Raw genomic sequence first — 26,392 nt, forward strand, 5'->3', positions numbered from 1 at the left:
GTGGCAGTTATTGATGCTTTTTTGAGCTGTAAAATGTATGTTTTTTTTTTTTTTTTCCAAAAGAGTTTGAATTATAGCACTTAGATGGTGGTGCTGTTTACAATACCAAGTCCAACAGCATATCCTTTAATACCTTTTATTTTAAATTACTTATTTTTATAGCCAGTAATAGGAAGCCTGTTTTAAACATTCATCAGCATACAAAAGTTTCTTTCTTTTGATTTTAGCAATATTAATCCTTTAGTTAGATAGAAAACTCATGTGTTCTGTAGGGTACAGATGGGTACTTATTTATAACTAGTGGTAAATAAGTATATAATAGAACATGTTATTATTGAATGCTGAATACTCTTTGGATGTTGTTGGAAGGAAGGAAGATATACTTTAAGGTTTTGTTTTTGGAAATAATTAGATGAGACTTTTAGGCATTATATATAGGTAGTGGTTAAAAGCATGGATTTGGGATTAAGGAAGACTTGGGTTTGAATCTTGTTTTTACCTTCTCGTAGCTGTTATAAGACAGGGAAACTACTTAACCTGTTCAAGGCTCAATTTCTTTTCTGTAAAATAGCAATGGTAGACAGTTCCTCATAAGGAGACGGTCAGGTTTCAGAAAGAAGATGTATGTTAAACCTTTATATCAATGTCTGGCATATGGTAAGTACATAATAGCTACTGTATCTACATCATAATTATAGTAGTTATTTTAACATTGTCTAAATGTGTAAGCATAGTAGATTCACCTCTTTTTTCTTTTTCTTTTTTTTCTTTTTTTGAGACGGAGTTTTGCTCTTGTTACCCAGGCTGGAGTGCAATGGCTTGATCTCAGCTCACTGCAACCTCCGCCTCCCAGGTTCAAGCGATTCTCCTGCCTCAGGCTTCCCAGGTAGCTGGGATTATAGGCATGTGCCACCAAGCCCGGCTAATTTTGTATTTTTAGCAGAGATGGGGTTTCTCCATGTGGGTCAGGCTGGTCTTGAACTCCCAACCTCAAGTGATCTGCCACTTTGGCCTCCCAAAGTGCTGGGATTACAGGTGTGAGCCACCACGCCCAGCCAGATTCACCTCTTTACCTTGGCTTAGAATCTGAAATTATGGAAGTTTTAGTAGTTTTGAATATTATGGTTTTAAGAAAATATGAGTGGGAAATAATGTTTCTAGTGGACAGAGCTATGGAGTTAGAATGTGTGGGTTCATTCTACTTCACATTTAAATGGGATAGTATTTCCTGAGCTAGAGGGCTGTTGTGAGAATTAAATGGGATATGTTTGCCTGACATTTAGTATACTGTGAGGTATACCACCTTTCCTTGACATATTGTATCAGTAAAAGAAAATTTATGCTGTAGGAAAATTGTATATTATCCATCTTCAAGTAGTCATTGTTGACGTTACACCTGTGCCTAGAAGTCAACAGAATCCCAAGAAGTATCTTTGTGTTTTAGGTTGGTTTGCTGGTATTTCTCAATTTTTTTGATAACGTAATGAAACTCTGTGTCATGGATTTAATCTTAATCAAGTTTTTAAATGTTACACTTTTTCAATAAGAGACTTGAATAGATATTTTATGCCCTAATAAAGAACTGAATACTTGCTGTATTTTCAGAATTCCAGAATAGCATTAATTGTGAGAAGTATATGGGGCCAGGGCCAGTGTGTAAAGAGCTTTTTGAGCCCAGTCACATTTGAACATTATGACAAACATGGAAAAAATTACAGTACTGAACTGAACACTGATGTATAAAGTGTTAATTCTGTGACCTAGGTCAAATTTAGTAAAAAATTACAGTACTGAACTGAACACTGATGTATAAAGTATTAATTCTGTGGCCTGGGTCACAAATTTAGTAAGGAAAGGTGTAAGAGTAAGCATATTTTCATGTAATCTCTGAAGGTTCCTGAATCCAATATAGAAGATAGGCAACATTTGTATTGACTGATAGAGTAAGATGGTTTTTACAAGGTAGGGGGGCTACCACAGCTGTTCTATAAGCACATGAACAAATGTCCCAAGGTACTCATTCAGTTTTTGGTTCACATAGTATTGATGAGCATATAAACTTCTTTAAAATAGTGTGGAGGCCAGGCACAGTGGCTCACACCTGTAATCCCAACACTTTGGGAGGCTGAGGTGGGAGGATTCCTTGAGCCCAGGAGTTTGAGACTAGCCTGGGCAGCATGGTGTGAGACTCTCTCTACAAAATATTTTAAAAATTAGCGGCCGGGCACGGTGGCTCACATCTATAATCTCAGCACTTTGGGAGGCTGAGGCGGGTGGATCGTTTGAGGTCAGGAATTCGAGACCAGCCTGGCCAACAAGGTGAAACCCTGTCTCTACTAAAAATACAAAAATTAGCCAAGCATGGTGGTGGGCACCTGTAATCCCAGCTACTCAGGAGGCTGAGGCAGGAGAATCGCTCAAACCTGGGAGGCAGAAGTTGCAGTGAGTCAAGATCACGCCATTCCACTCCAGCATGGGTGACAAGAGTGAAACTCCGTCTCAAAAAAATAAATAAATAAATAAGCCGGGTGCTGTGGCATGCACGTGTGGTCCCAGCTGCCCAGGAGGCTGAGGTAGGAGGAACATTTGGGCACAGGAGGTGTAGGCTGCAGTGAGCTGTGTTCGTGCCACTGCACTCCAGCCTGGCTGACAGACTCTGTCACAACAAAAAATAGTATGGGGACACCAACCTTTATTTTATGTGTCTTGATGTGATACATTAGTCTGCTTTCATATTGCTGATAAAGACGTACCTGAGACTGGGCAGTTTACAAAGGAAAGCGGTTTAGTGGAGAACTCACAGCTCCATGTGGCTGGGGAAGCCTCACAATCATGGTGGAAGGCAAGGGGGAGCAAGTCACGTCTTACATGAGTGGCAGCAGGCAAAGAGAGAGTTTGTGCAGGGAAACTCCCATTTTTAAAACCATCAGCTCTCGTGCGACTCATTCACTATCACAAGAACAGCATGGGAAAGACCTGCCCCCATGATCCAGTTACCTCCCACCAGGTCCCTCCCACAACACATGGGAATTCAGGATGAGATTTGGGTGGGGACACAGCCAAATCATGCCTCGTGAGTTAGGAAGAAATATAAACCAGCATATCAAACAAACGTAGGGTTTCACAAATATTGCTTAGGATGAGGTGAGGTAAAAAAGTGAGTTGATCATAAACTGACCTAAAAAAATGGTACAAGTAGTATTATGACATGGTGTCACTATCAAAATAGTATAGAAATGACCGAAGTTTGGGAAAAACTGTTTTGGACTAGCCTCATATCGTGGAGGAAAGACTGGTCAAAGAAGGGGCAGTGTCAGAAGAAAAATAAGTTTTAGGTCTGGAGGTAATTTTAAACATAATTTCTTGCCTTCACCAGCGGATGGCTTCCTCATGCTTAAAGAACTTAAACAGTTCAGATTAAATTTTGCCCATTATTTTTCCCCCTTTTCTCTGTGCAACCTCCCTGCCCCTTAATAAATGTTTTTGGTTCTGACTACTGCTGCTCCTGCTACTGCTAATACCATCCTGTAGAAATTTTTCTTGAGTAAGGAATAGTTTTTAGAAGGCTTTTATGATAACTGGTTTAAATTTATTTGTAACTATGCCAGCAGGTTATTAGGTATATAGGATTCAGAGGACATTGAGACTAGAGTCTATTCAAACATTTTCAGAGGTAAAGATGGCACAGGGTTCATGGAGATTTCCTTCATGATATCTGAACAGGGCAGGGTTTCACTGCGTGGTAATACCCATGCTTCCGTTGCTTGCAGACCTAATCAGTTTTACTTATTGATTGACACTGTGGGACAAGATCATGACATCCATCCTAATAAGCAGGTCTCATATCAGAAGCTTTAGAATGGAGAAAATTTTAATAATGCTTTATTAGTTGGTTAAGTAAGCCCTGATGTTTGGCTTTCTAGTGACCCATCATTGCCCTGTAGACTCTAATGGAACAGTTTGGCTGGGTGTAGGGTGTCATGCCAGGCTGAGGTGGGAGGATTACTGTAGGCCAGGAGTTTTGAGACTAGCCTGGGCAACATAGACTCCCATCCCTATAAATATTTAACAATTAGCTGAGCATAATGGTATGTGTGCCTGTAGTCTTAGCTGCTGAGGAGGCTGAGGTGGGAGGATCACTTCAGCTCAGGAACTTGAGGTTACAGTGAGCTATGACTGCACCAGTGAACTCCAGCCTGGGCAGCAGAGTGAGACCCTGTCTCAAAACAAAAATAAAAGCAAAAAAGGTAGAGAGAGACAAGGAGAAGGGTAGTACTGACATGGCCAGTCTTTACTTTCCCCCTCTTAGCCCTGGAACTCTCTACAGGGGAAGGGTTTTTGTTCCTTCTTGTCTAATAAACAGCTTGACTTGAGGGGTAAGGGTATCTTGGAGGCATTCTCGATGCAACCTTGAAGGTTTATCAGCACTTTGCCAGTGGACAGCACCTCAGCCCCTGCCCTGGCTCCTTTCGTTCTCATGCCCTAGAGCCAGGATCCCGGCCTTTACAAATTAAGATGTTTCTCCCACGTTAATTAATTCAGAATTTATTAGAAACATACTGCAGACACAAAGGTCAAGTACATAATGACTTCTTCAGAGCTGAAGAGTCTGCAACTGTTTACGATTATATCAGAGGAGGAGGTGTAATCAAAGATTGTACTATACAATTATTAAAAGTTACAAAATTTGTTACTATTTGTTTATCATTCCCTTTCCCCTTTCAGAGGACATTTTCACAGAGATTCATGAAATAAAAGTTTGGTTGATGACAGAAGTGGGAAACCTTAGTAGGATGGAAGAAAAGAAAGAAAGACTGAGGCTTTTGTGTCATGGTAAGATGGTAAAACAATAAAAAATAACATCTGCATTTTATTGAGAACATACTCTGTGTGTACAGGCACTGTGTTTAAGCCGTTTCCATGCAACGAGCTTAATAGTTGGAGAATCTTGCTCGTAAGCACCTACCCTGCACAGCCAGAACCACCATGGATAACTTCGACAAACATCTCCTGAGATTTTTGAGAATTCCCGTTTGCAAAGTCTGCTGAAGTTGCTCCCATAAACTGCAATAAAGTGTAACTTCACAAGAATTACTGTATGTATCCCTTAAGTGGTGAGTGATGTACTACAGTAAGAAGTGGATTCTAGAGTGTTGGATTCACATTTGTGGCTAACCAAGATTACAAATTCATGCATGTTCTGGAATTTCAGGGGCATTGCTAAATGCACAGAGTCAGGGGCCTGCTGGATGTGTTTTTAGTGGCAATAAGTATTACCCAGTCTTTGCTGCTGCTGTAAGCTTTCAGGTGGAGACTTGAGAGCAAAAAGGTCAGCTCACCCTTTGTAGTTGGAACTCAGTTCCTGTAGAATTTCTTTGGAAACATGTGTTTCTAATATGTCAGAATTGGTTTAGCTTAAGCTAAAAAGAAAATTGTAGCCCGATTTGTTTAAAGGAGCAAAAATGTCTACATGCCACAGTTTGAATGCACAGAGCATGGTTCAATGCTTGTAGACTTTTATGCTTTTTATTACTCGGATTGTTATTTCTCTATCAATGTACTAGATAAAAAGTAAAGTTACATGTAGAACTAGAATACTACTCATAAAAGTTTTATTTCTTATACAGTTTTTTCTTATATGTAAAATTACATGTTGGGAGCTACTTTAATATTAACAAGTAACCTCAGTAAAATACTAAAGTGACTGTGTTGTGGGATAAATAGCAAAAAGAAACTTAGGAAACTTAGGATCATTTGTTTTGAAATCCATAATACTGGAGTTACTGAATTTTTCCCTCTAGAGTTTAAAAATTCCATTGCCAGTGGAGTGGGGGTGGGGGTGTGTGCACGTGTGTATTGTATTTTTGATTTTTGTTCCTGAGATTGGGCTATAATATAAGCATGAAAATTGCCCCCCCCAACTCCATGAATAAATTGCCTTTATATCTTATCTACTGATGATATGCATTTACACATAATGCCTTGTGATAGAATTAATTCTAAAGAAAATTGTTAACTAGATGAGATTTTTCAGACACTGCCTATTAGGCAGGGTTTAATAGGAACTCCCACTGGTGGCTTAACTATTTTGCTTGTGTGCTATCATCTACTTTAAATCCCATAGATTTTTCTATCAGCCTTGAAAGCAAAGGTTATACTATTTTTGTGTCTTCACATCCTGATTTTGCAGGGAAATGGGAGGTATGGAGGCATTGCCCATTTCATAAAGCTGTATGTTTTTAAACTATGCACATGGTGCTTTGCACGAATCAAAACTGCCAAAGGGACAGATGTTGCCAATTTCAAATGTACAGGGGGAAGGCAAATATTGCTAAGCAACGGTGTACTTGAGAGAGCATTTTTAGGAGCAGAGCCAGGGGAGTTATGCCTGGGAGCACTCACTGCTTCTTATGGCTCAGTACAAGGGAAGAGATTCAAAGTTCTTTCCTGTAAGGGCCGCCATTGCAGCCACCAGCACACGAGACAGTGACCTGGTGGCACTGATTAGTGCTGGCAAGGGGATGTATGAAAACAGGAAAGCTTTTTTGCCATGTGGGAAGGCAGTAAGACATGTTCACGGAGGTGAGTGCCCCAGTGTGCAGCTGCCCCACAGTAAGTATGCAGCAGCTGGAGATTCAGGTGGGGAGGACGGAGGGTAGGGAAATAAGTGAGAGGTGAGGCCACAAGAGAAAGTGGATGTATCTTGTCTCTCTTCTCCTTTCTCTCCTTTTCTTTTGCCCCCTGTGGTAGGGGCTAACATGGAAGAAGAGAAGGATCTAAATGACCTCTGTGGTTTGGTGCATGACCTTATAAACAAGGTAAATAAGCTTTACAGCCACAGGTATTCGGCCCCTCCCATGGCCGCTCCCCTCCCTTTGTATAAACTTGATAGGTAATAGACAGGTGGTGTGGTGTGGCCTCTTTTTTTTTTTTTTTTTTTTTGGCTACCACTAGAGACTTGGAATACCTCTTGAGATTTGCATGGTTGTTAGTTTAGATTATGGATTCTCTCCCTCCCGTTCCTTCTGTCCTCATCTCCTCTCCTCTTCTGTCTCCCTCCCTCTCTTTCCCTCTCCCCTTCTCCCTCTTTTTCCCTCTCCCTTTCTCCCTCTCTTTCCTTCTCCCCTTCTCCCTCTGTTTCCCTCTCCCCTTCTCCCTCTGTTTCCCTCTCCCCTTCTCCCTCTGTTTCCCTCTCCCCTTCTCCCTCTGTTTCCCTCTCCCCTTCTCCCTCTGTTTCCCTCTCCCCTTCTCCCTCTGTTTCCCTCTCCCCTTCTCCCTCTCCCCTTCTCCCTCTCTTTCCCTCTCCCCTTCTCCCTCTCTTTCCCTCTCCCCTTCTCCCTCTTTCCCTCTCACCTTCTCCCTCTTTCCCTCTCCCCTTCTCCTTCTCTTTCCCTCTCCTCTTCTCCCTCTCTTTCCCTCTCCCCTTCTCCCTCTCTTTCCCTCTCCCCTTCTCCCTCTCTTTCACTCTCCTCTTCCTCCCTCCCTCTCCTCTCTCTCTTCTCTCTTCCTTGCTTTCTCTTTCCTCTTTCTCTCCGTCTTTTCTTTCCTCTCTCCTCCTTTTTCTCTCCTCTTTCCCTCTCCTTCCCTCTTTTTCCTCTCTCCCTCTGCTATCATCTCCTCCTTCCCCTCTTCCCTTTCTCCCTGCTTCCTCCCTTCCTTTTCTCTCTTCTCCTTTCCCCCTCTTTCTTTCTTTCTATTGAAAGAATGATGAGAGTGACAGTAGAGAAAGTATAACATTGGAGTTTTGTATCTAGAGAAAATCACAGCATATTCTTGGCAATGTATTTGAGAGAAACTCATAACGTAAACATTAAATAAGCTATTCCTTATCACTCAGGATTTTTTTTTTTTTTTTTTTTTTTTTTTTTTTTTTTTTTTTTGAGACAGAGTCTCGCTCTGTCGCCCAGGCTGGAGTACAGTGTGGGATCTCAGCTCACTGCAGCCTCCTCCAACCCTGTTCAAGCAGTTCTGCTGCCTCAGTCTCCAGAGTAGCTGGGATTACAGCATGTGCCACCACGCCTGGCTACTTTTTTGTTTTTTGTTTGTTTTGAGATGCTATCTCGCTCTGTCACCAGGCTGGAATGTAGTGGCAGGATCTCGGCTCATTCCAACCCCTGCCTCCCGGGTTCAAGTGATTCTCCTGCCTCAGTCTCTGGAGTAGCTGGGATTACAGGCACGAGGCACCACACCCAGCTAATTTTTGTATTTTTAGTAGAAACGGGGTTTCACCATGTTGGCCAGGCTAGTCTCAATCTCCTGACCTTGTGATCCACTCGCCTCGGCCTCCCAAAGTGCTGGGATTACAGGCATGAGCCACTGGCCCCGGCCCTAAGTTTTGTATTTTTAGTAGAGAGTCTGTTTCACCTTGTTGGCCAGGCTGGTCTCGAACTCCTGACCTTGTGGTCCACCTGCTTTGGCCTCCCAAAGTGCTGGGATTACAGGCGTGAGCCACCATGCCCTGCCTTTTCTTCATCTTTCAAACTCTGGACTTGAATTTCTGCATCGTTTAGCAAATGTTTATGGCTTTTAAAAATCTCCCTTAAGTAAAGCTAAAAACTGAACATATTGGCAGCTTCTAGGCCTAAATATGATGTTTGTGTGTGTGTGTGCATTTATGCATGTGCATGCACACTCCATCCAAGATTTTATTTGTTGTTTCTCATAAGAAACTTAGAATTTAAGTCAAATTTAAAAAATAGTGGGTGCTCCTACCCAAGTTTTAACATATAAACTGTATTAATTTTCACCAGTCTAGGAAAATTTCAAAATAATTTTTCTTCAATACAGGCAGGTATACTAGAGAAATTTCAGTGTACTTCTAGCTTTATCATTCTCATTTATTCAGCATAGTTTGTGATCTGTCTGTATCTGTACGGGGTGTAAATTTCTGTGATGAAGAGCTAATAGGAGAGGGTGATAGTGTTTCCATTTTTTCCCCTCAGTAGACAGGAATTGTTTAAGGTTAGCTGTAGTGAGTCCGCTTAAGTCAACTCCAAGACAACTGAGAAACTGGCCAAAAAGCAGTGAGAAAGGAAGAAGAACCCCCAAATTATTAGTATAATGTTTTCTTTGATTGATTTGAATATAGGCTAGTTACACCTTTTTGTCTGTTTTTAGTAAGAACTCTGTTATAAAATGAGTTGGAGGACCTGTCACCACCAGACTTAGGAGGCAGTAGTTTTCCAGTGACTTTTAAGTTCCCCACCAATCTTTTTTTCTTTTTTTAAATACAGGGTTCTAGATAAGTGTAGGAAAAAACTGGTGTATTTTATTCCACAAGAAGCTTTTGGTAAATTATTAAGGAAACAACTGCTGGACATTGAGATGGCTTTTAAAGATTTACCTAGAAGAGATTAATAAAACAGATAAAACTGATCTGCTCAGGGGCCTGTCTTCAGTCCTTTCAGGCTCATTTACTGTGGTGTTCATGCCAGCGCAGCCTGGTAAACAGCGCTGCTGTGGCTGTACAAATAACACTGCTCATTTTTATGGAGGATATTGCTGTATGCCAGTTAAAGAAATTCAAGTTGAAAGACCTTTAAATTTTTTTTTTAATAATACACTTCCTTCCCCACCCCAAGCTGTCACCATGATTATGATGCCAGGAAAGCAGTGTGGTAGCTCCAGGATCATTCTCCCATGGGCTGTGTGCCAGGTTGGTGAAGTAGGAGGGCCACAGTTGGGTTTATGTACAACCTAGATACCATTTACTTGTGCTGGTGTGACCCTCCCATTTTCTAAAGGCAATTTCCAAAGGCAGTTGCTTTTTTTGTTACTATTAGAACAGTTGCCTATTTTCCATGTGATCTCTTCTCTGTCACTTAGGTTCTGTATTCTATATAGAAAAGTATGGAGGGAAAGAGAAGAAACAGGAAAGATAGTGAACACAAGAATATTGGGGGTTATGATGTGGTTAAGTTATATTGTGCCTCAAAACACTGAAAAAGATTGAAGTTTAGGTCAAGAGCTCTGGATTAAAGTCCAAAGGGAACCTTTTAAACTTCTTGGTTGTGTGTGTCGGTGTATGAAGTCAGGCAGACAATGAGAGAAATAAATTGGAGATGGAGAGAAAATAATGTGAATGCTTAAAAGGTTTTAAATTCAGAGCCGGCATGGTGGCTCATGCCTGTAATCTCAGCACTTTGGGAGGCCGAGGCGGGCAGATCACGAGGTTGGGAGATCGAGACCATCCTGGCTAACATGGTGAAACCCCATCTCTACTAAAAATACAAAAAATTAGCCAGGCTTGGTGGCGGGTGCCTGTAGTCCCAGCTGCTCGGGAGGCTGAGGCAGGAGAATGGCGTGAATCTGGGAGGCGGAGCTTGCAGTGAGCCCAGATCACACCACTGCGCTCCACCCTGGGTGACAGAGTGAGACTCCGTCTCGAAAAAAAAAAAAGATTTTAAATTCAGAGGGCGTTAAGAGTAAATTTATTTTTTAAACGATTTTCTCCTTGGCACTTATTAAATACCTATTTAAAATAAATTCAAGAGTAACTTTTATATATCTATTCTGCCCCTTGTACTTATTTATTTATTATTTATTTTTATTTTTATTTTTTTGAGATGGAGTTTTGCTCTGTCGCTCAGGCTAGAGTGCAGTGGCACGATCTCAGCTCACTGCAACCTCCGCCTCCTAGATTCAGCGATTCTGCTGCTTCACCCTCCCCAGTAGCTGGGATTACAGGCTGCACCACCACGCCTGGCCAATTTTTTTTGTATTTTTAGTAGAGATGGGGTTTCACCATGTTGGCCAGGCTGGTCACAAACTACTGACCTCAAGTGATCTGCCTGCCCTCGGCCTTCCAAAGTTCTGGGATTACAGGTGTGAGCCGGTGTGCCCAGCCTCTTGTGTTTATTTAAAAAGAAATACTGGCATGCCGGGCGCGGTGGCTCACGCCTGTAATCCCAGCACTTTGGGAGGCCGAGGCGGGCGGATCACAAGGTCAGGAGATCGAGACTATGGTGAAACCTCGTCTGTTCTAAAAATAGAAAAAATTAGCCGGGCGCAGTGGCGGGCGCCTGTAGTCCCAGCTCCTCGGGAGGCTGAGGCAGGAGAATGGCGTGAACCCGGGAGGCGGAGCTTGCAGTGAGCCGAGATTGCGCCACTGCACTCCAGCCTGGGCGACAGAGCAAGACTCCGTCTCAAAAAAAAAAAAAAAAGACATACTGGCATTTGTCGAATGATGAAGTCTTGTTTTCAAACTTTTGTATTAAATATATTTTTGCTTTCACCAGATCAGTAAATCAGTGTATCAGATGAGTCTTGCTGAAAGTCTGATGTAGTTTGTCTACAGTTTTAGACCAAATTTAAATACAGAGATAACGCAGGAAAAGATAATGTTAAGTCTATCTAAGATTCAGTGGGATTAGTAAGCCTTTAAAAAAAAAAAAAAAAAAAAGACCAAATGTGTTTATTGATAGGTTGTAGAAAAGTAAAATAGTTCCTTAAATATAGGTACTTTAGGTACTAAATTTAGGTATTTAAATTTAGGCTTAAATAAATGATGTATAACTGTTCATAATGTTCTGATATTAAGTGAATTGTGCATTCCCAGGAAGATCTTGGAGCCCTTTTTCTAGACCCTAGTAATTAACCTGATTGCTTGTTACCCAGCATTAAAGCCCCCCCAAAAAGGGGGCGGGGGATTTACTTGTTCAGAATTAAGATGTCAAGGACAAGGTCATCTTTATTTGCCTTCTCTTTGTTGTGTTTGTTGTAGTGTCAGTAATCCCCAGGGTGTTGGGGCTCAGATTGTTTCCTCAGAGTATATATGCCTCTAGCCTACCACTTCAGTAATTTTCTTTCCTTTTTCCCCCCGTTTTTTTGTGTTGTGTTGTGTTGTGTTTTGTTTGTTTTAAATAATCGATGCAAGGAGACAGAAAACCAACACCTACTCCAGAAGAGGCTGTTGAGATTACTGCTGGAATAAGCCCAGGATAAAATCTTTATGTCCTTTGAGACAAAGCGCGGATTAAATGATTTATCTGACTCATATGACTGCAGTTTCTTTCAGCCTCATCCAGAAACTGATACAAAGTTGTTTTTTTCTTCTTCCTTTTTTCTGGTGTTTCTATAATCTTAGCTTTTGCTCAGCTGTGAAAAAATAAATGTTCAGGCAGGCACTCTGTGCAACATAGAATTAGACATGCTTCCTGAACATTGTTTGCACTTACATTTGACAGAGAGCAGAAATACAGGTTTATGTATCTGTAAATCCTGTCATGGTTGACAAAGTAATTTAGTAGTGTTTTGACTCAGAACCATCCGTTAATACGATTTGAGAGACAGAGTGCTCGTGTGTGTGCGTGCATGTGTGCATGTGTGTGTAGGAATGGACGGGGTGGGTGCAGGGCAGGAAGCATGTGACAGAACACCACCACACTGCAGTTTCACACCCTCCCTGCAGCGATAGGTTTTAACTGAAAGGCTACTACTTACTCATGCTTTACAAATTGATAGTCCCACTGAAAAAAATATAAATTCTTCCAAAAAATACTCTGAGGTTTTTGTGAGCAGAATTGGTTGTAGAATGGGAAATAGATCATACAGTTTAGGCCATTTGAAAAGATTTGTCAGTTGATTATTGCTGGAACAGAACCAGTGTCTAGACTTCTTGTTTGTGATGCCTTCCGCCCCACCCCCCCCCCAAAAAAAAGCAGTGCCTTTTAGCCATTCTTTCTTAATCATTCATGGCTGCTGTGCCCACAGTGGGCTTCATGGGGCCTCATGTGATCTTTCATCAAAGACACAGTGTTTTAAAGTCTTAGACCGTTGGGGATTCTGATTCCCCTTATTACATGGTGAATGGTAATGGTTCATAGTCAATAGTTAGGAAATTGGTGAATTACTGAGATTAGACATTTACTGTCAAACAGTGATAAGTTTTTTACATTTGTTTTTCATTCAGGTACTTTGTTGAGTGAGTTTAAACCTATCCCAGCACACCCTACTTCTTTTAACTTTTGCACTGTTACTTGACATATTGTCATAATATGTATTGAAAACATTTCTGCATATAAAACATCAACACTAAATTGTATTTTTTATATGTACTGTTTCATGTGACTGTACAGAAGCCTTGCAAACATATTAAAAATTATATTGTATGTGATCTCAGGATATATAATGGTAACAAAATGAGTGAATCCAGCATTATTACTACTTTTCTCATATTATTTGCATATTCTTATCAAGTGAGTGTTTACAATTATACATGTGGACAACAACTACTCCTTGTTTTCGTTTTTATTTAAACCGTGTCTTAAGAATTGGAATCCTTGGTTTCATAATTAAAAGATGCCCTCTTTGTAGAGATCAAAACAAAATTTCCAGAATGTTTTAAGTAGCTCATTTAATACAGATTGAGCCTTTACAAATTTTATATGCTTTAGAAAAATATCTTTATGACACCAATTATGCAAATTACCTCACTGGTATAATCAAAATGACCAACTGGAAAGAAACAAATTTTCTAATTATTCATATTGATCTTTAAAGAACTGCTATTTTAAAATACTTCTTCCCATTGGATTTTATAAGTTTCAGTGATGTTTTAGGATTTAGTGGCTATTTTTTTTTTAGTTTGTTTTTGCTTTAGTTGATGAAAGATAAGAGGGCAATATTGTTGGCTTATGAAAGAGCAATTTACCTAAAGGTAAATTTTTAAAAACCAAATATATAAATATGTATACATATATTCACATATATGTACACACATATACACATGTATTCAATATATATATCTATAGGATATATCTCTCCTATCTATAGGATATATATTTATATATTATATCTATATATTATATCTCCTATCTATAGGATATATAGGCTCTCATTTATTAAATAAACTGAGGTGCTAGCACATCTCTAACATGATCTTCCAGTGTTTATCTTGGAGTATTATTTCTTCATCTTCTATCTCAAGGAAGCCTACATCCTTTCTTCACCCCACCCAAACATGCTGCCTGATATACCTACCCTCCCCAACCTCACGTTCTGATGTTACTGTCATATCTGAAACTTTGCATTCTGAGAAATATATGTCCCCAAACTGCATTTAGGCAATTATTCCTATAGGTGAAGACATTTGATGAGGTGTAGTAGTGGTTGATGGATTGTAGTCACAAGATAATACTTTTTTAAAATTTGAAGACTTCTGCATCTTAAAAATATCACTGTTTTGTGAAGTTGTCTGGAGTTATCATACCGATATAAGCTAACGTATATTGCTTCCCAGGAAAGAGATTGAAAATTCATGAAAAAACAACTCTGTAATTACTTTTTGGTTATCTTATGGATCTGAATTTTGTTTGAGATGTCATGAGATGGCAAAATCGAGTATTCATTTTGTAAATATTAATTGTATATCAGTATGAGTCTAGAATTATGCTAAGGCCTTGTGAGGGATGCAGAGATTAATATTAACCCTAGTTCCTGCCTGTGGGAAGCCAGTCTAGAGGATAAAGATTAGAACACTAAGGGTTACAATCGAGAGTTGAATGTGGTTGGAGAGTCAAGGGAGGGAAGACTTCCAGAAAGGGTCAGCCAGTGGTTGTGACATCCAGTGACACACTACCCCTTTTTCTAGGTTCCCCCAATAGGAGTAGAATTCCTTGTTCGTTTCATGATAAATTTTTGTTGGGAGATAACTGTAGGTGACCTAGAGATTCCTCATTATTTTTAGATTATCTTTTTTATCCATCTCATTTCTCCTCTCCCTGAAAAATCTGTTTAGAGAACTATAGAGATTCTGCAGTTAGGGAGATTCTGCAGTTAGCCTAATTTGTGTTAGCCTTCACATGTGGCAGGCAATTTGACATTAAAAAGAGTCATTCAGGGAACATGAGAGTAATTTTTTGCTACATGTTAGAGCTTATCACTTTTAAGGAACTATCCAAACCCTTTCCATTATTTAAAGATATCTGGGATGAGATGAAGGGTAGCTAATAATTCTTAAGGGAGGATTTAACAGTTAAAGTTGGTTTTGCAACTTAATGTAATATCACTTTATTTTTAGGAAAGCTTTTCAGAGCACCGTATTCCTTGTTTTGTAATCCATCACCCCTCCTTCCATATTAATCTTTAGCGTGGCTGTTTTTTGTTGTTGTTTTCCTTGTTTTAATTCAGACTGTAACTTTGCTCATATATCTGTCCAGGGATTTAAAAAATGTTTATCCTAAAATTCTGGGTGTACAGATAGATGGGTAGTTGCCCATAGGGCATGATGCTTCTGAAAGTAGAATCACTGCTGGTTCCTTTATACGTTTTCCAGCTGAAGTAACACACCCAGGGCAGTATGAGCATGTTCTTGGAACAGGCTTAGCTATTTATGTAATTTATTATGTATCTGTAAAACACAATTTTATATCAAACCTTGTTCAACCCGGCCTTTTGGTCTCCACCTCTAATTTTTCTCTTAGAAATGATGATTATGGTGTCTTCATAGAAATGCATGTATTTATTTGTATGGAACTAGTTTTAACATGCATGATCTTATTTCTTCCTCGAAACAACCCTATAAGATTTTGTTCGTTTCAAATGTGTCTTCTCACTATTTAAGTATGACTGATTAACAAAAAGGAGAGTGAGAATAAAAAAATGCTTCTCTTTCAATAACTTTCTAGTCTAGTTTGGGAAATGTGTGAATTTAGCAAGCGAACACTGGGCCAGGCCTTCAGAGCAAGTCCTGTGGCAACTCGAGGTCCACTAGGGAAGGCTGACTGGAAATCTGTTTTGTTTTGTTTTTTACAAAAATTAAATGTGGCCTGTATTATATGGGGTGTGCCCAGAGCGCCAAGGTGTAAGCTGGGGACAGTTTAACCTAGCTGTATGTTTGGAGTAAGGTAAGTTACATAGAGGAAGGCTAATAGAAAATTTAGCTGTACTTTCAGAAGAAGCTTTTGATCCCTATTTATTTCAGTCTAATATTTGTGTTTTCATTAATGAATAGGTAATAGGTCAGAATTTAAAAGCTTAAAAAAAGGATATACATTGAAAATATTCCCGCTACTCCTTCCCCCAGCCTCCATTCCCCAACCTTTCTTTCTAGAAGTAATTGGTGTAAGGACTTTCTTGTGTATTATTCCCAGTGGTATTTTATGCATAATAAGCAGCTCCATATCCATGTTTTCTTCTCATTGATACCTTTTCCATTTATAGAAATGCTGGCATATAATACATCTTTTTTTAAAAATTTATTCTTCTTAACAATATATCTTGGAGATTACCCCAAATCAGTGCACAAAGAGCATCCTCATTCTTTGTCATAGTTGCATAGCATTTATTTCTTTATAGGTGGCATGTACCATAGTTTTCATAGCCAGTCAGTTACCTGTAGATAGACATTTAGATTGTTTCCAGTATCTTGCTATTTGCAAACTAAGCTGAAGCAAATAACTTTGCAAATTTTTTTTGTACATGTAGGAGACAGTGCTAGAAGTTAGATAAATGTCTATGAAATTAGAATTTGCTGGCTATTGCCAAATTAATGTCTTTAAAGGTTGTAGCACTTAACCCTCCTACCAACCACAGGATTTGAGTGCCTGTTTCCCCACGTCTGTCTCATAGATGGAGTATTGTTAATCTTGTGGCTGTTTGCCAATCTGTGTGTGAAAAGTAGTTTCTCAGTAGTTTTAATGTTTCCAGGGAGAAAACAATGCAAAACAATTATCTTTTTGTCTCTTGTATGTTTAGTTCCATGTAGTTTAGTTTGTTAATTAAGGTGTTGCTTTATAATTCAGGCAGCCTACATCTTCTTCAGTGTCTAAAGCTGTAAGAGAAACTGAGTTTCAAATTCTGAGTTCTGGGACTAAAAATATACCAGCCAATGTTTATGGGGTTGCCTCTGTGTGGCTGGCACCCTGTGATTCAGTGAGGGTTCTGGCCCTAACTTCCATGGAACATGTAATCTAGAGGGAGTAGAGAGGATGCAATAACAGAGAAAGTACAGATAGTTGTGGGAGCATCTGCAAGAGAACCTGGACAGTTTTGGGAGTAAGGGAGCATCAGGGATGTTTTCCAAAAGATGTCTTTCATCTGCAACCTGAAGCCGCAGGAGGAATTATCACTGACACAGATGGAAGAGAGAAGAGGGCTCCAGATCAGGGCAAGAAAAGTGTGAGTTACCTAACTAGCAAGTTGGGGGTAGATGAGCAGCAAATAGATAGTAAAGACTGAACAGTAATCCAAAAGGTGGTGACCCATTTGAAGAAAAATAGTTTGGACATTTATTTTACTCTCTTAAAAGTTAAACTTTGGATAGATAACCTATTGGGATTTTTTTTTTTAAGTTGTCACACTATTAAACAATGCCTTGATAATGTTGGCACCACCTATTATTCCATATATCAGTGCCTTTTGATGGTTTTTAAAGTGTGATGTTTTCATATTTGACCTTCATACCAACCCTGAGAAGTGGTTAGGTTTGGTAATACTATACCTTATCACAATAAGGAAATAGTCTCAAAGAGGATGAATCTTATCCAAGATTCAGCACCAGTCTTCAGCAGAACCAGATCTAGAATCCAAAATCTTTTGGCTTCCTTCGTCAGCACGTTGCCTTTGTGTTCTGTGTTTCCTGGTTAGTGATAACTAAGCCTTTTTGAGAATAGCATTGTTATAAAAATGCTGCTCTGTTGAAACTTGAGAGACTTAAAACACAATATTGCAAGAGCCTCTCAGTCTCAGTGGCATGTTTCTTCAGCCAGCTCTTTTTAGCTTATTAAAACAAACTGTGTCATGCTTAGAAGACATTCACTCACATATTTTATTTTGGTATCAGTGCATTTCCTTACAATTACACAATGTCATTCCAGGAGGAGTGAGAAATCAGGCCACGGCCAGCACTGCTGCCTTTTCTGGTCCGAAGCACTGGTAGTAGGAAGAGGCAGTTAAATGTGAATACCAAAATGCCTCTTTGTAGAAACAAAGGAAAAATGTAGCTCTTTAAAAAATGTTTTAGGTTATGCGTAGGACCACTGGAATCACACACCCTTCTAAAATATTAACATATTTGTTTCTTGCAGCAGTGTTGAGGTTTTTGGAAAACCGGTATAACAGTATTCTGAGCCAGCTCAGTGGCTTCAGAGCTTTTGTGTGTCCTTGGATAGGCAACTTAATTTCTCTAGGATTCAGTCTCCTCATTTTAAAAACTGGTATAATACCTACCACAAGGGTTGGTGTGAGAATTAAATAGAACTTTATAGAGAATTCCCTCAGGCATTTTTAAGTTTCTGTAATAGGGATGTATCTTACAGTTGATAGGTACATTTAGTGTAGTCCCCCTACCTCCCAAGCTAATAATGGTGCATCTTACAATCGATGGTATCAAATTGAGGTGATAATAACATTTTAATGCAATATGAAGTACAATATGCATTCAATAAGTAGCTGCTATCATTTTTTTAAAAAATAAATAAGGCTCCTGTGTTAAGACCACATCCCAGGAGGTAAGTGTGGTCTCTCCTGGGAGGTTGGTCTACATACAGGAGGCCAGATGTGTGAGGTGGCTGCAGATAGGCAGAAGAGGAGAGCTCATGTCCTCTAGGAACCTATGAATAGATATTGAGGGTGGGAAAAGGCAGTGTCTATACCATTGAGGAAAGAGCTAGCCAGAGAAGGACTTACAAACTAGATTTTCTTGATTCATGCAACTATCATGGAAATGTTTATTGTTGCTTTTTATCGTTTTGTGTTCTTTAAGGAAGTCTTACATTGAATGTTTTCAGCCTTATCTCAGTTGTGGTTTAGAGAGAGCTGGCCAGGACCAGTTGTTTATTCTTTGACTATGGTGTTAAAGGGAGAGTCTGGCTCCTTTTAGTAGGAGTAGCTCACAATAGTGACTGGAGACCCTGTTGTGAGAGTGAATTTTAGGAAAGGGGTTAAAAGCCAGGTGCAATGTCACACACCTATAGTTCCAGCTACACTCTGAAGGCTGAGGTAGGAGGATGACTTGAGCCCAGGCCAGCCTGGGCACCATAGCAAGACCCCATCTCTTAAAAAAAAAAAAAAGAGATTAGGGGATTAGGATGTAATGATTTGTTTAACTACTCCTCCCCTTTTGGAAAACTTCCTTCCAGTGGCATGCTTGGAGGTGCCAAGTTGCACTATGAGACAAGGCAGCCTGTCCTTGTAGCTCTTTCCCTGTAAACAAATCCAAAAGATCTGTCCTCTAGTTTAAGTGTCTCTAATTTGGATGGAGAGAAGAGTGAAGATGTGAATCTCAGCTAGATGGAACATAAAATGAGCTCATACTATGCAAACTTTTCAGTAGCCTCTCTTTTAAATACAGGTTTATATTGTGTTTTGGTATACATAAAAGTAGGGATAAAGGGATGTTAACTCTCTAACTTAAACAGTTCAAAATGTAGGTGGGTAGAAGAGAAAAATATAAAGCAAATGAAAAATGCTAACATTTGGGAAATCTGGGTAAAAGCTATGTGGGAAATCCTCCTACTGGTTTTTGTAGTTTTTCTGTAAGTATGAGATTATTATTATTATTATTAATTTATTTATTTTTATTTTTTTTTTGAGACAGTGTCTTGCTCTGTCGCCCAGGCTGGAGTGCAGTGGCGCGATCTCGGCTCACTGCAAGCTCCTCCTCCCAGGTTCACGTCATTCTCCTGCCTCAGCCTCCCAAGTAGCTGGGACTACAGGCGTCTGCCACCACGCCCAGCTAATTTTTTGTAGTTTTAGTAGAGATGGGGTTTCACCGTGTTAGCCAGGGTGGTCTCGATCTCCTGACCTCGTGATCCACTGACCTTGGCCTCCCACAGTGCTGGGATTACAGGCGTGAGCCACTGCGCCTGGCCATATGAAATGATTTTTAAAGAAAACGTTAAAAGTATGTATCTTGAACATCTTTCCATGAAAACACCTATGTTTATGTTATTAAATTTGCATACCATGCCATTGTGTGGATGCACTCACTGTAAAGGCAGTTAGCTAGACTCCTGTTGTTTGGAATTTGCTAATTTCCAATTACTTGCCGTTGGAAACAGTGCTTTGTGGATATCCCTAAATATGATATGCCCTCATATATTTGGAATGAAATCCCTCTCCCCCTTTGAAACACCTTCACACTCATAATGGACTTGACAGGAAGATTAACAGTAAATTAACCAACTAATGCTTGAATCTAAGAGCTTATTTAGAATTTTAAATGGGTTAAATGGTGACTATTAGTATCTGGATAAGGTAAATGTTGCTAATCTAAAGTAAGCTCTCAAAATTTCTTCAGTCCTGGTTCATCCCACATAACAAAACTCTTGGGAAAAAAAATGAATATTTCGGTGACATGAAACATCTTGGCAAAGTGTTGACTGCTTGAGTAATTATGAAGATCAGAAAGAAGTCTTTCAGTCTCTTGAAGGGTGCGGCTTTTTGAACTCATTGTGTTGGAAACAACGGACAAATCTTTTTTGCCTTCTTTTAAAATGTGCTTCACTATTTTTTATTGGTTGCCAAGTATTTTGATTGGATTCTTAGTCTCATTCCAGCAACATGTAGGATGAGGGGAATATTTTTTCCAGACTCAGCGTAGTCTTGTGCTTGTTCTATTGTTTCACCTTCAACTTTTAATTGTTATTTTTTTTTTAGTGATCCATGTAAAAAATTGAAATAGAATACAATTACATTTTGCCCTCATGTAAAAACAGCATTTCTGTATCTTACGTTTGTGCTAAAATAGAGCACAAATGTTTAGTCCAGTTTGTAGGTGTTTCTTAATGGTTTTGAAAACAAAAAGGCCTGGTTGTTGGCATGCGTAATGCTGGAGATGAGTCTAGTGGATCCTGCCAGATGTAAGGGACACCCTTGATTCTCTTTGGTTGTACCTGACTTCTTGGCCCTACCTTGGTAATAACAAGCTGCCAACATTTTATTAAGACTCTTTCCAGGAAATTTACGTGTTTTAAAAACAGACTGCATCTGAATTTTTTTTTAACTTTTAAATTTTATTTTTTAATTTTTATCTATTTTGAAATTGGGTTATGTGAGACTGGCTAATTTTTGTATTTTTGGTAGAGATGGGGTTTCGCCATGATGCCCAGGCTGCTCTCAGATGCCAGGGCTCAGGTAGTCTGCCTGCCTCGGCCTCCCAAAGTGCTGGGATTACAAGTGTGAGCCACCGTGCCCGGCCTAAATGTGAATTTTGACATGTCCATTAGATTCCATTACAGGACAGTGTGAATGTTTGTATGCACTATTCTTTCCTTTTTCTTCATCCATGGAGCGAATTGGAATGAGGGAAATGGTAGATTAATAAACCCTAGGTTGCAAATTAGCAATCAGTACTATATTAAAGTACACTTAAATTAGAACCAGGAACAGGAAAGAATCCCTTGCCATCTGTTCTCTAGCTGCATGGTAGGTATTGTATTAAATGGACCAAAAAGAGCAGAGCTTTATGCATAGCAGTGGCAGTAATGGGAAAGTTGTATGTAGTATAGTACATGCCGTACTGTGCCCACGATGCCTGGCTCATGAATTGACACAGAGCAAGTTGCTATTCCATTGAAAACCATGTTCCATGTCTCTAGTTCAGAAAAAGTATTGATTTTAATTTAACCTTGCCCACTTTCTTTGCTCTTAAAAATATGTAGACTGTAAAATGTCACTCCCTGGCCACTGTCTGGTGGTGAGTAATCATTATTTGTTTAGCCGCGTAGAAGGAAGAGGTAGAAATAGATCTTTCCTCTAAGACAATAATTAATCTCCTCTACCCTTCCAGTCTTTCTCTGAAAGAAAATTTGTGTGCATGTGTGTATGTATGTATGCATGTATGTATAAGGTGAAATGCTGACTTTAAGTAGAGATATTTTTAACTTTGAAATGAATTTTGGCAGGCTAGAATATAAAAATAATGAAGAGCTATCCTTCATTGGACTTAGGCCTGCTTACTTTGGACCTACTAACATGTTCAGATGATCATCATCTTTGTCTTCATTTAGCGTGGCTTATTGGTTAGCTGTTGCTATGAGGTAGCTGACTGCGGCACCTATTCTAATCTGATTTTGTATATCTGTTATTCCCTAGGTTTACTAATATACTAGTTTTCTTTAATAAAGAAATTTTAGAAACTTTTGACCTGAGGGTCAACAGTTAGTCTGCCTTTGTCTCCATCATTACTGTGTTTCCCCACAAGATTAAGTTAGATTAATCTCTCTGGTCTTATTTCACCCACATGTAAAGTTGTTGTTGTGATATATATATATATATGCAGCCAGAGTATAGTGGCATGATCTTGGCTCACTGCAGCCTTCACCTCCCTGGCTCAAGTGATCCTCCTGCCTCAACCTCCTGAGTAGCTGGGACCACAGGTGTGCACCACCATGCATGGCTAATTTTTGTATTGCTTTTGGTAAAAATGGGGTTTCACCATGTTGCCCAGGCTTCAATGTAAAGTTCTTAATACTTAGCTAGTAGAAGGTAAGCCTTGAGATAAGTATTGCTGCATTAATAAGATCGTCCACCAGTACCATCACTCTTGACTCTTATTTGCTAACCTTTTATTTTTTGCTTTTCACTTTCAGCAGACCTACTCCAATGAAGTCCATTGTGTTGAAGAGATTCTGAAGGTGAGTTCACTGTTACTCTTTCTCACTGGAAGAAATATTTAAGTAGGTAGGTGTACAAACATTTACATTCACTTTAAAGGACAGTTACCATTGGCTGGGTGTGGTGACTCATGCCTGTAATCCTAGCACTTTGGGAGGCCAAGGCAGGCAGATTGCTTGAGCTCAGGAGTTTGCGACCAGCCTGGACAACATGGCAAAACCCTGTATCTACTAAAAAAAAAAAATACAAAAAATTAGCCGGGATTGGTGGCACATGCCTGTAGTCCCAGCTACTCAGGGGGCTGATTCAGGAGAATCAGTTGAACCTGAGAGGTGGAGCTTGCAGTGAACTGAGATTGTGCCACTGCACTCCAGCCTGGGCAACAGAGTGAGACTATGTCTCCAAAATAAATAAATAAACAAACAAACAAATAAATAACAGTTGCTGTTCCCAAACCCCTTTTAACCATTTCTTCCCCACTCACATTTCCAAAGGCAAAAATAAACCAGAATAGTGACAGAAGTAGTCTTGGAATGTAATTGAATTCTCTACCAGATTTTATTAATTAAATTGAAGTCTACAAACTACAAGGCATTTGGACCAGATTTTTATGGCATCTCTCATAAGTTTTTCTGGTTGTCCATAAAGGCCCAGGAGAGTTGCTCACTTCCCAGAGAGGAAACTTCCTGTATTGATGTGGTGTGGGAGGCACCAGTGGTTAAACAGTGCTTGATTTATACCTCTTGGCATTCTGTATGTGATACCTAATACCTGTGGCCTCATACGTACGGCCTGTTCTTCAGTGAGACCATGAAATTTTAAAGGAATAAAAAGAAAAATAGTGGGAAGTAAATGGTCATCTTTAGACTTACCTTGAAGGGTTACTTTTTGCTCTTGTTTATTGAAACTATGCCACGAACATTTGTGCTTCCACAAATACGTCATTGAATACATTACCCACTTGTTCAGTTTTTCTTGTACAAGGATGACAAATTCCTTCTAGAATTTAATTTCAGGGGAAAAATGTTAATTTTCCTCATGAACTGGTGTTCTTTCTTTTTATCAGAGAAGAATTGTATATAATGTTTCCCATTTTGCCTTTAATTTCCAGGAAACCTAGAGCTTAATTTTAATGCTGAGGTACAGTAATTATAAAAACTGAGGGTTTTGTGTATTTTTTATCCCTCTTCTGTGGCTTTTAATTTGCTTCTAGGTCAATTTTCATTATATTCTTGTCTTTTACTGTAGGGTTTCTGACTTTTTTTCTTCTTTTTTTAATTAGTAGGAGAGATGTATATAACAAATGTGACTTTTAATTTGAATTGCTACTGCTCGTTTTTTCTCAAAATACATGTTTGCCCAATTTTAGCTTTTTAACTTTTCATTTTAAAGTATTAAGTGATGGTGGTGCTAAAACCAGTAATTAAGTTTATTGATTATTTCCTCACTTGTGAAATTTTTGACACTAGTAGTATCTAACCAGTTGTTTGGAAAACAGCTTGTTTTTGTTTTACAGTCTTTTGTCCTATTTTGTAGTTAGGGTTTTCTGAGAAACAACCTCTAGAGAAACATGCTTTTTTTTTTTTTTTTTTTTGAGACAGAGTCTCTCTCTGTCACCCATGCTGGGCGTGATCTCAGCCACTGCAACCTCCGCCTCCTGGGGTCAAGCAATTCTTCTGCCTCAGCCACCCAAGTAGCTGGGATTACAGGTGTGCGCCAACACGCCCTGCTAATTTTTGTATTTTTAGTAGAGACGGTGTTTTACCATGTTGGCCAGGCTGGTCTCAATGCCTGACCTCGAGTGATCCACCTGCTTCAGCCCCCCAAAGAGTTGGGATTACAGGTGTGAGCCACCGTGCCTGGCTGAGAAACATACTTTGAACTGCTAAGAGTGAGGGATTTTTGTCAACCAGCATGTAAAATTAAATAAGTTACCTTGATTACATTTTTGTGTCATCCTTTTCCTTTTCTATTTCTGAAATTTGTTGGTATGGTAAGTCATAAACATACTAAGGGACTTAATTATAAACTATGGCCTTGGCATTTCCTCTGAAATTGTGCGTTATTTGTTCTATCGTTATTTCAGAAGTATGTGCAACAGTGCCGGTTTGTTGTCTTCTGCATATGTCAGATGCTTCTCTTAGGTTTTGGTGTGTGTTAATATAAGACATGTCACATCCTTTATTTAGGAATGGTGATATTACAGCATCAGACAAGCATTTTTAATGTAGTGAATCCATCCATCCTCCTTCCATTCTCACCCAACATCATATTAGTGAATTCTTCCTTACCTAGAAATGCTTGAGAGTGAGTGGTTAATGCATAAATCATGCCCATTTATGTTTTGGAAATCATAACTTGGGAAAGCAAACAGAAGGATGTCCAGGACTGAACAGGTCATAGACCTTTTCATATTGGAGGCTGCCCCTTCTCTTCTGTGACCTCAGTTAAGTTCTGTGTCCCTGCTGGGCTTTGGTTTCCTCATTGGTAAAATGAAGGCCCTGGGCTAGTGGATGATCTCCAGGGTCCATTCCAGCTCTCACTTTTGACGCTGATCCAGATACTACTTTCCTTTGTGTCCCAGTTCCCGTTCTTATCTTGTACCAGCAATTTATTAAGATTGCCAGGAATGCACACACAAATCTTTCTGATGGGTGATAGAGACAGTAAATAGTTTCCTAACAGAGAAAATCAATCATAGAAAATAATGTTTGGTTCTCTGGGGTCAGTATTTCAGGGGGAAGTGTTGTAATGAAGGGAAGCGGTGGCCCGTAACTCCAGCAGGCTAATGGAGTAAGAAGATAGCAGATAGACACTGTTAGTTTTCAGGGAATGGTCATGCACTAGGGTCCAGAAAGGGCAACATGCCCTTGGTGTGTGCATGGAGACACCTCAGATTTTCTACTTACAGGCAAGCCTGGCCTCCACAGCATCTTGGGGGGATTAATGTGGTACTAGTAGGCATTACCTCAGTGCAGCATTTCCATGATGCTAGTACAATGAGTGGTAGCACTGTTTGTATGTTCGTTCATTTGTTCAACAAATACTTGTTAAGCCTCCACAGCACTAGGATGTTGTAGTGAATAAGACAGAGTGCTTGCTCTCATAGAGGTCAGAGTAGGGAAGAGAAATATATAGTGTCGGGTGTTGATGGTGCTATGAATAATGCAACAGGCCAGTAAACAGAGGGCTAGGCAGAGGTAAGAATTGGTGGAAAAGCCTCGAGGTAGTATCAAGTTGGTGTATTAGAGGAGCAATTAGAACTAGACAGTGTCTCCGGAGCAGAATGAGCAAGGAGAAGACAGTAGCTGTGGGGCCTGGAGCGCCAAGGCTGATGTAGGTCCCAGTGATTTGTGTCTGTTTGTGTGACAAGTCATTGTTAACGTAGGAAGTGAAATCAAGGCGTTGTGAGTCTTTCTGGGCAGCCTCTTCTCCTTAATAATGGCCTCAATCCTCTTAAGTCCCTCTAGTAAGCTAGGTATGTAGGGAAGTATATAAATGCTTTCGGACTACCAGGGAACCACTTAGGGTTTGAAAGAATTTATGTACTTTCCAACTGCCTAATTTAATAGCTGGGACAGCCTTAAGCGTTGATAGTACAATGGATGTTTAGGAATAATTGGTGACTAAAAGTTATAGATACCATTGAGATTCCAAATAAATTATTGAAAAACATAATAAGGGTGATGTTTTCAGACACCTTCTCAATTAATTATTACATGTTTTTGTATTGTAACATTATAATGGTACTGTGCCTTAAAGTATCAAGTAAATAAAACAGCAGGAAGCTCTCTTTGGTGCAGTATTGAAATTCTTTTAAAACTGGACTTTTAAT

At 39.5% G+C, this 26,392-nt stretch overlaps 1 protein-coding gene across 4 annotated transcripts in view; it reads left to right on the forward strand.

The window, feature by feature from the left end:
* The window catches only part of AFF1 (ALF transcription elongation factor 1), a 207,818-nt gene that overhangs the window by 127,290 nt on the left and 54,136 nt on the right, over window positions 1–26,392 (forward strand). For 3 of the 4 annotated variants that reach the window (XM_007999174.3, XM_073017473.1, XM_007999176.3), the window contains one exon: window positions 22,533–22,577. In XM_007999174.3, the coding sequence (XP_007997365.1) occupies window positions 22,533–22,577 (45 nt within the window). The remainder of the gene's footprint in view (window positions 1–22,532; window positions 22,578–26,392) is intronic. The other variant, XM_007999175.3, reaches the window with a different exon arrangement.

This window comes from Chlorocebus sabaeus, chromosome 7, assembly GCF_047675955.1.
Source record: "Chlorocebus sabaeus isolate Y175 chromosome 7, mChlSab1.0.hap1, whole genome shotgun sequence".
NCBI classification, from domain to species: Eukaryota; Metazoa; Chordata; class Mammalia; order Primates; family Cercopithecidae; genus Chlorocebus; species Chlorocebus sabaeus.